General features: G+C 41.2%; 2 protein-coding genes across 2 annotated transcripts; one reads left to right on the plus strand and one right to left on the minus strand.

Moving 5' to 3' along the window:
- The first annotated feature begins 234 nt into the window (after positions 1-234).
- LOC311021151 (BCL2/adenovirus E1B 19 kDa protein-interacting protein 3-like) lies at positions 235-3,214 on the plus strand. The gene is made up of 6 exons (XM_084021538.1): positions 235-476; positions 820-997; positions 1,122-1,182; positions 1,325-1,428; positions 1,839-1,988; positions 2,697-3,214. The coding sequence occupies exons 1-6, from the start codon at positions 434-436 to the stop codon at positions 2,737-2,739; spliced, it is 579 nt and encodes a 192-aa protein (XP_083877664.1). The 5' UTR covers positions 235-433; the 3' UTR covers positions 2,740-3,214.
- Positions 3,215-3,338: 124 nt separating this feature from the next.
- LOC311021150 (serine/threonine-protein phosphatase 2A 55 kDa regulatory subunit B delta isoform) lies at positions 3,339-8,840 on the minus strand. Its single transcript, XM_084021537.1, has 10 exons — positions 8,654-8,840; positions 8,378-8,452; positions 7,773-7,870; positions 7,507-7,672; positions 7,284-7,396; positions 7,013-7,190; positions 6,730-6,894; positions 6,225-6,394; positions 5,167-5,258; positions 3,339-5,032 (listed from the first exon to the last, which is right to left on the minus strand). Exons 1-10 carry the CDS (start codon positions 8,658-8,660, stop codon positions 4,753-4,755), a joined length of 1,344 nt encoding a protein of 447 aa, XP_083877663.1. The 5' UTR covers positions 8,661-8,840; the 3' UTR covers positions 3,339-4,752.
- Between the last annotated feature and the right edge of the window lie 1,091 nt (positions 8,841-9,931).

Here is a 9,931-nt window from a genome sequence, read left to right on the forward strand (position 1 = left end):
CACGTGGTGTATTCTATGAAGGGTATGAATAGGCTGAGAGACAAATGGACTAATGCGCATTGGCTGCCATCTGCAGACAGCTGTGTGGAATTGCTCCACAGTTCAACCGACGTGAAAACGAAATGGAACGCGCCAAAGGTCGCTTTGGGTTTTAAACACCGCCAACAGAGCTAATGCGAGACCTGCCAATTAAGGTTATTCGGGGAAAGGACATCCGGGGCGCGCGCGCGCGCGCTCTCTCTTTCGCCTGGCGGATCCGAGCTCGGGCTTGCGCGCAGCGCGAGCCAATCGCATTTTAGAAAAACACACACAATATTGCGTCATTGTTATTGTGGTGTTTGGAGCTCCAGCTGTTGACGGAGATTTCGCCACTACGCTTCCATATAGACCTGTAAACGAAGTGCGTTGACGAGAGGAGCCGCGTGTTGCTACGATGTCGCTCCAAAAGGACAATTCTTCGGACGAGAATTTGCAAGGTAAGTTACAATAACGACATGTCCAATAGCAGCGTTTAAAGCGATAGTTAAAACACGAGGTGACGTGTGGTCACCTGATTGAGCCCCCATGCAAAGCCTGCTTAACATGACTATTATTGTGATTTTATCGATCCGTGTGAGACGCGGAGAGACTACGAATAAATAGGACACTCGGTGTCCTGGTTAGTTAATGAGGCTTATCTGACATGTGTTGCAAACATTGGAATGCCTTCAAGCCAAGGACGTGTCCGTGTCTGTTATTGTTATATGTCTGCCCTCGGCCTATGTAGGCCAACGCTGGCGATACGAGATTTAACGTGCTAATCTGTGCGTTTGATTGAAGGTTCATGGGTCGAGCTGCATTTCAGCGGCGCTGGCTCTCCAAGTACGAGTCATCACGGAAGCCAGGAGCAGATCCCCGACGTTACGTCCATCCGGGAGGGCGACTTGGAGAAAATGCTGCTGGATGCGCAGCACGAGTCCGGCAGGAGCAGCTCCAGAGGAAGCTCTCAGTGCAACAGGTTTGTTTACAGGGGGAGAAAAGGGGAAGCACAGTTTTTTTGTGTGTGTGTTTTTCCCTCACAGCCTACGTTGTGTAATCCAGATAATACACGTTTCCGTTTTGTGTGTTTGTCTTCTTCACAGTCCACTTAGAGCCCAGACCCCACTTCTGCTGTGGAGAGGCTCAGAGGCAAACAGCTCACAGGTGTGTCTGACCTGGATCCAAATCTATTGTCAAAGTCTAATTCATTAAGAGTAGTTTTATGAAATATTTCACATTGTGTTTTACAGCATTTTTATGTTCTTTTTAAATATCACTGATGATTATCCACGATTGGTGTTTTTAGTCCGATGAAGACTTCCAAGAGAGACGACGGGAAGTGGAGAACATGAAGAAAAATGCTGACTGGATCTGGGACTGGTCTAGTCGGCCAGAGAACACCCCACCAAAGTACGTAGCCACCACTTATTAGGAAACTCTCAGTATTAGGTATGGTTTATATATATATAATTATGTTATTATTATTATTTGTGTTTGTTGTAATTTCAGTGACATTATTTGATTTCCCAGATTTAAGGGGAAAATGTGCCAAAATAGTGTGTGACTATGGACCACTTCAATACAATTTTTCTGCACAAGTAATCATTACCAATAGAAACATAACAGTGATGGCAGAGCTAACGGGAATAAAAAATATCTAGTTATTCTAGTGTCTTATTTATTTCAGGCCATGATTTTTCATCGTACAAATTAAAAAACTCAAAGATGCCTGTGAGCCGAGGTATCAGCATGACATTGGACTGGCCCTCATTGGTTTTAATGTATTCAAAACAGTGAAAAATTAATTTGCTCCTCCGTAGGGAGTTCCTGCTGAAGTACCCGAAGCGCTCGACCTCTCTCAGCATCAGGAACACCAGCGTCATGAAGAAGGGAGGCGTTCTCTCTGCTGACTTTCTCAAGCTTTTCCTTCCTTCCTTAATCATTTCTCACATACTCGCTGTTGGCCTTGGGTGAGCAACATAATTTAATCTCTAACTGTGGCAATTACAGTGTCTCAATAAAAAAAAACATTCAATGGGAATCTCGAGAGGAATCTGCAAACTACATTCAGTTGATGTATCTTCATATAATAATGGAATCAATTTGACATGGTATTTTTCAAATAATCATACAAGAAAACGTCTTTGGCTGCTGTTTAGAAACATCACTGATGAAGCAGACCTTTAGCGGAGCCAACACAACGTGAATAATTTAGTGGTTGTCTAGTGTCTCTGCATTAAACAGCCTGTCAATCAATTTGATAGTGATAGATTCCAGTCCTGTCTTTTGAGTTTTGGTAGTGGAACAACAGTTTTATTTACTGTTCATCTGTAGTGTGACATTCATGAACCTTCTGTCCACCTCTAAAATATGTGCAATAGAACACTATTACTACAACAACAGAAAAGGCTATTCCAAAGGCAAAATATCCATTAGCCAATACCTTTAAGATGTTCTCATGTCCAGTGTCCAGATTTAGTTGGTAAACGATAAAAGTGAGCTAGTATCTCAGGGATTTGGAAAACATTTGATGGCACAGGTATTTATAGTGACAAACATTAATTCACCATCAAAACCCGGCTTCAATGTAAAGGTATTTCTGGATAATGATTTTTTCTGGTATTGTTTTTTCCTCTCAGCACCGTCATTACTTCACATATTTGTCTCTCTTCTTTCAGGATATACATTGGAAAGCGTCTAACCTCCCACAACACCTACTAAGTAGGATGGTGGCGTGTTGCAACACTTTGTCACCTTGAGGTGACCATCTAGGCATGCCTTAAAATGGGACTTTTCTGAAAACTGAGTGACGTGTGGCCACGTCCCACTTAGCTCACGCCAGCGTGGAGAGTTAAGGATCCGTCATTGCTGTATATTCCTGAAGACAGCAGTGACCAATCCTCTGTTCCTCGCTGTAATCTGTCCTGGTGATGACTGTTTTGCTGCTTCCTGCTCCTTAAATCTGCATGTTTAGGGAACTTATATATATACGTATATATTGCCTTTTCCATTGTGCAATGAGAAATCACCTTTCATTCAACATAATATACATGTTTTAGATCAACTTTTAAGAAAGGAAATTGTCTTGTCAGTTAACGTTTTTCTGTCCAAGGGATCATTAGTGACTGCATCTATTATCGACTGCTACATGTTTGCAATTGTAAATTGTGATTATAAGAAAGCATTAAGCACCGAATTGGTCCATTTTATTCATTTCACACACAAAAAAAAAAATTAAAGTTGGAATACACGCATGGCCCCTGATGGAGTTATAAACCGGTTAGTATTTAGAAACATGAAAAGGACCACATGCAGATGAACACAATTAAAATTTTATTGAACTTTGGTCAAAATAATAAACAAGTGAATACATTGCCACCATGTTAGGAATCAATGGACAAAGACAATGCATTAGTATGTGTTGGTTTTAATGTCATCAGTATATGTTGTGTAGTCAACCTTCATCTCTGCATTCACAACTACGGCGACAAGATCCACATTTGAAAATATGCGGCTCAAAATTTGGGTGACATCCCTAATAAATGAATAAGGGCACATGTATGAGGCCTGTCTGAATTTCCTACTTATTACATGATTAGGAGGCACTCTATCACATAGACTGCATGGTGTGCAATTTGTCCTCCTTTGTGTTTTCATAGACGGCCACATATAGCAGCAGTATATGAGGACATAACTCTATAAAATAGGATTTACAAATAATGCACATGAGGTTTGTAAAACGTTTGGGGACATAACTTGTAGCTGTCACTGATAGAAGTAGGTATTAAGGCTGCAGATTCCCTTTGTCCCGGGCCCCATCTTGTGCTACGTAGTTTCCAGCCTGCATCGTAACACATGGTCAAAAACTAGGAACGTAATCTCTTGACACAAACACATCATCAGTTGTCCCCAACAGTAGTTCTGAAACCGGGAGCCCCAAATAGTATTTCCATAACAGGTTTGCTTGAGGATCTGCTCAAAGACAGTGGTGTGACTGGACAGTTTTCCACCTCTCTACAACATAAAAACATGCAAAGCAATAAACATGTTTTAATACATACTTCTAAATTTAAAAACACATCTGTAGTTTTAGTTTCTTTTATTATGTGGATGACAAGGTGTACTTGAGTAGATACAGTCAGTGAAATTATGTCACCGTATTGACTGGGGGGGTAAAGTAAGAGGAGGAAAGGGGAAAGAAAAGAAACAAGTCCACTTTTCAAAAATTCACGGCCTCTTCCACCAGTAGTTTGGCCTGAATACATGGCCAATGGGGGAATGTTACAGTTAGGCTTATTGGCCAATAATCCGTGCTTCAGAGCGCCCAAAATCTTTGAGATGATGTTACAACTTTGACAAGACGTCATTTTACGGGCTTCCAATAGTTCTGTCGTGTAATCATGAAATGAAGGCTTAAAATGTCAACACAAACACCAACGTTCAAGAGTTTGACCTCTAGGGAGTGCCATTCCATCAAATAGACCCGAATTGGGCTTTCTGGGTCAGGGGGGGGCATGTTGATTGCCCTGGTGCCAAAGGCAAAACAACCTAAGCTCAGACTCAAAATAAAACAGGCCTATGGATCAACCTCCTGTGGCAAAAAAAGTAGACACGTGCTTTCGAATTCTTCACCAGGAGGACAAACGAGGCTGTTTCTTCTTATACAGATAGACAAGTAGTAGGCTTAACTACACAGGTACGGTAAAAGCCCTATCCTCTGGAGCCCCAAATCTTCTAGTTGATTTTGTCCTGGAAAATGTACAAGTTGTTGGTGGCTGCCACAGCTATCACGTTATCTTTGGGGTGCCAGGCAGTGTGGAGGATCTTCTTGTTGAAGTCCAGGCTGTCCACGCTGATCTCGTCCTTCTTCCTCTTGCCACCAGTGGACACTTTGCGCGGTTTGAGCGTAGCCCGTGGTTTGCTGCTCTCCCTGGACGCCTCCAGTGTGATGTCCCGCCTGGTGTTGCGGTCAAACATTCGGAAGAAGTTGTTGTAGGAGCCGGTCATGATGGCACTGAGGGAGAGAGAATAAAAAAAATAAGTTGTTTGACTAAAAAACACAACGTGCCCCAGATTGATATTTCAAATCCAAATAAAAGATCCTACAAAAGTCACAGCTAAAATTCTATCCTATGCAAGAACACTTACCTGTCACTGCCATTCCAGCAGCACTCGAACTTGTCAAAGATGCAGTCATTTTCATACAAGGAGCACAGTTTACTGCGAAGGTATTCATGGACCTGAAACAAAAACACATAACTTCACTGAAATGGTCACTTTAATCTTGTGTCTTCATCAGTATGGTTATAGTTGGGTGTAAAAGGACTCATTTGACTAACAATGCTTGGTCTGAGTTGTACACTTTGATGAGTGATAGTTCTATTCATCTTTATTAACAGAACTGCCCTCAGATTGCTTGGCTGACACAGACACACATGAGGCTACTATGTTTGAGAGTCACAAGGAGCTTACACACCAGTTGCCATGCAATTAAACAAACATTTTAATTAAGCAATGAAAATGTACACTAGCAAGTCAGGGCTAAACAGCAGCAAAACAAGCATTTCTGTTATATTCTTTTGGGAAAATCCTGACTTATTGTGAAAATACATTGTTGCAGTCTACATCCAAGACACCAAGATGTGATCAATTCATAATTGTATCCTATTAGATAGGTTTGAAATGTGCACAAAAATGTGTTTCATGAGGTCACAGTTACCTTGACCTTTGACCTCCAAATTCACTTCCGAGTTCAAGTGGAGTTTTGTGCCAAAAATGTCCCTAAAAGCATTCTAAGAGATAACGCGTTCACGGGAAAAGCAAGGACGTGAGGTCACAGTGACCTTGACCGTTGACAACTACAATCTAGTCACTTCATCCTAGAGTCCAGGTGGACTTTTGGACCAAACTTGGCGAATCCCCTCTGGCGTTCCTGAGCTAGAGTTCATGAGAATGGACCAGACATACAGACATACATACAGACAACCCAAAAAGACAACACCACACTGGCAACAGCCAAATTAACATTGTTTGGGGTCTTGATCACAAAAAGATAAGTGCTTTTCAGTCTTTGTAAGAAATATCTTATGTGCGGCCTGATTCAAGCCGTCATCTGAACCTGTTTTTTTAAAAACACTAGTGCTCACTTTCTTCTCACACAGGGTAAATACTATATTTGAAGTCACTTGATAAGCATGTTTACACACCTGATACGTCTCCACTGGCCTGTTCTCCATGTTGAGGTCCCAAACTTTGACGGAGAGGTAGTCACGTGTCATCATATAGCGTCCGCTGTGACTGAACTTCACGTCTGAGATGGAGGAGATTATCTCAGAGAAAAAGGATCGGCTGCTTGGATCCTCTGGCTCCTCAAAGACTGGGGAGAGAAAAAAAGGTTCTCATTTCTAAAATTATAAGGAAATATTCACAGCACATATTTCTAATGTATTAAAACCATCCTATATACCAATCCCTATTTACCAGACGTATAAGTCATATTTATATTACATATTCATTCCGTTAAACCAAAGTAGAAAAACAACCTAAATGTTAGCACTTTACACAAAACAGAGAAAAGCAGTAAATCAAAGCATATGAACCTTAAATAAATGTAGTATTTTCACACATTTCTTAATGAATCTAATGTCTAAACAAGGTACCACTGGCTTATTCATGGACAAGACATTGCAGCACTACGGTGAAGGTACTTACACTTTGAGTGCCGATCGCAGAGTGCCGCTGCTCGCATGTCACACAGGCGGATGGTGCCTTTGCTACTGCTGTACACAAATACATTGCATTGGTGTGGATGGCACTCAGCAGCTGTGATTACTTCTGTCAGTTCCTCCATGTTGGCGGGCTTGATGTCTACAATATCTGGGAACACTCTGTCAAGGAACTAGCAGTCTTATGCTTCATTATGTTATAATGCAGAGATTAGTGGCCTGTTAGCTACACATCTAATATCGGTTTTCCTGATGACGAAAAAGGATACTAAAACTTCTGTCTGTGATTTCCAAGTGCCATAGATTTATTCTTAGGTCATCTGCGGAGAGGTACGTTTCATGATCACTATTTACAGAAATGGAATTAATGTGATAGGTGTGCGCATTAGCAAAGATCCTCCGTGGGCTGGCTTCTACCATGAGATCCATTGGCATCAGTACTGGTACCTGAAAATACAAGCATGCATTTTTTAGACAATATTTTATATATAAAAATAGTAAACAAAAAATTAGACCGCTCTAATATATGATTACACATACCCGTAAAGAGGTGATTCTATAGGGGTCTCTCAGTCGTCCATCTTCATCTTTCAGGTTGTACCCTTCTGCTCTTTTATCTCTTTCACTTATTTTCCACAATTTGATAGTTTTATCTGGCAAAACACATAACAATGTTGTAAACTCTAGAGGTGGAGAACAATCATCTGATAAGGATCAAGTTAAGTCACAGCAGCAAAGTAGATAGATAAAAGAAAACTCTCACCATTTGTTGAAAGTAGAAAGTGAGCAGCATTTTGTTGGGGTAGCCATCTTATTTTATTAATTTTTTCCTCAATTTCTAAACTTTTCAAATAGTCAAACTCTGGCTCGTGACTCTGAAAAGTGCTATAGACGTTGTACTCCCCGCGCAGGTGTGGACGATTCTTTGACTGAAAACAAATGTTGCAAAACACACGTCACAAGGTGCACACAGTCAACACATTACTTCCGACACAAGTGCTGTTGATGTTGCTCCACAAGAAGCCTTACCTCCTGTTCATGTTGAAATATCACTACTCTGCCTCCTTTGTCTCCAGTTGCGAGCAATTCTCCAGAATAGTTGAACTCAACCGTTGAGATTATGTCGGCTGAAAAAACGGACAGAAACCAGAGTGAATCACGCTCATATAGCTCAGCCTTCACCATGACAGTTGTGGTGACAGCTAGCACCATGCTGCCGTGTTACACTGCTGTCTGCTGCCGGAATCACGTAACCGATACAATGACAGCCAAACACGTACACTTTACACCCAATCGTGTATGAATGAATGAAAACATGGAAGCATGATGTCACTCCACAATTTATGGACGCAGCACATTGACGTCACGGACACGGTCGCTCCCCTTTAATAGCTTAGCCGTCACCTAGCATACAAGCTAGCTAGCGCCATACAGTATTTTACAGAGAGCCTTTTGTGCAGCTCATCCACACACAGACTCACACCAATCACGACAGCCGCCTCACGCCGAAACCCGCGCGACCGTCTAGCTATCGTGCATCTCACGCGAAGCCCACGGAGCATCATCATCATCAGGCCACCTACCTAGCTACTCATCGTTTTAGCCTAGCCGCCAAGCTAATGTTAGCTACATACCTTCCGCAACATCTTCATCTATCGCTCCTTTCACTTGAGAGAAACACCACTGAAAATCATTTCCTCCTGCAACTCCTGGAAGACAAAAAAGAACACACCGTTAGTTTGTATCGGAGTCGCGTTTCGCCTGGCGATGAAACGACCTGACAGTGACACAGTTTGACAAGCAGCAACTTAGCTTGCCAGGCGCTAACATTGGCTAGCTAACTTGCAGATTGAGGCCATCACACACACCAAGTGAGGTGGGTCCTTTTCCTCCCTTCAAAAGTAGCTTACCCGCCATTGCTTCATGTAGCAGCTCTTGCTGTACACGACGTCCAATACCTGATCGACCAATGCGGCTTGCTCGGGGAAATAGATAGCATCCACAATCAGTGAGAAGACTCGGGTCCAGATCTGTCAAGACCACGGAAATTATCCGTGATTTTTTTCTTCCAAAATGGCGCACAGTACATGGAGAAATGACGTCATGCACACATGCCACATCCTGGCTCCATCCATCCTCCCGAGCATCATATGATTAAATGTGCATTCGGTCTTTATGTTCGACTACGCGCGGAACTTTATTTCAGCACATTACATATTAATGCCTGCTTCTGCAGCCTGTTAAATCCTATTCAGCTGCCCTCTGATGGGTGGGATAAATTACATTTACACATCAGTCTGTTGGTGTTTTGATTCAAGTTGAAGCCAACAAAAGTGAAAAGAAAGTAAAAAAAAATAAAAAATAAAAAATGCATGAAGATTTTTCTATTTTTATCCATTTGGCTGGTATGATCTGCATAATATAAGTAATTGCTAAAGTTACTTGCAGAGATACAATCAAAACACACACAATTCTATTAACAAATTTTACTATTAACTATAACAATGTTTTTTTTATTCCTTTGGTCGTTGTTGATGTCACATGAAGTGTGTCCTAACTTAACATTGCATGACACCTCAAAAGTAGCCTATGTATTGTATGGTCAATGGGTGACATCTAGTGGTGAGATGATGAACATCCATGTGTAGCACTGTAGTTGCATCCTCCTCCATGGGTAATAAACTGAATGTACATACCATGGGATGTATTTCACAGACTCCAACCTTCAAGTCTTTGACTAACTTGAACAAGTCATGCATGCATTTTCTTTATTTCTATCTATCTATCTATCTATCTATCTATCTATCTATCTATCTATCTATCTATCTATCTATCTATCTATCTATCTATCTATCTATCTATCTATCTATCTATCTAGACAGCCCCCCTCCCCATATATATATATATATGCATGTTTAATTTAAATGTTGTGGTTGATACAGACTGATACAGACAGCTCTTTCATTGCATGCTATCAATCATTATGTCTTGTTTTCTTCAAATGGTGGATATTACATTAGGGAACAAACTTTTCAAACTCTGCTCAACCCAATTCTGCTCAGAATTCGTCACAAAGTATGAGCATCTGTTGGCATAATATGCTCAAAATCACAGTGCAAAAAATACACACAAAAATAGTTTTAAAAGCTTGTAGTTTTTAGTTTCATGCTTATTTTTTCCATATTCTC

Source organism: Eutrigla gurnardus, assembly GCF_963514095.1.
Source record: "Eutrigla gurnardus genome assembly, chromosome: 11".
NCBI classification, from domain to species: Eukaryota; Metazoa; Chordata; class Actinopteri; order Perciformes; family Triglidae; genus Eutrigla; species Eutrigla gurnardus.

Coding starts and splice junctions, on each gene's coding strand:
- LOC311021150 (XM_084021537.1), bottom strand. Junction 7,191..7,283: donor ATAGAATCACCTCTTTACGG/GTATGTGTAATC, acceptor TTGTATTTTCAG/GTACCAGTACTGATGCCAAT. Junction 6,895..7,012: donor AATCACAGACAGAAGTTTTA/GTATCCTTTTTC, acceptor GAGTGTTCCCAG/ATATTGTAGACATCAAGCCC.
- LOC311021151 (XM_084021538.1), top strand. CDS start 434: ATGTCGCTCCAAAAGGACAATTCTTCGGACGAGAATTTGCAAG. Junction 998..1,121: donor GGAAGCTCTCAGTGCAACAG/GTTTGTTTACAG, acceptor TCTTCTTCACAG/TCCACTTAGAGCCCAGACCC. Junction 1,429..1,838: donor CCAGAGAACACCCCACCAAA/GTACGTAGCCAC, acceptor GCTCCTCCGTAG/GGAGTTCCTGCTGAAGTACC.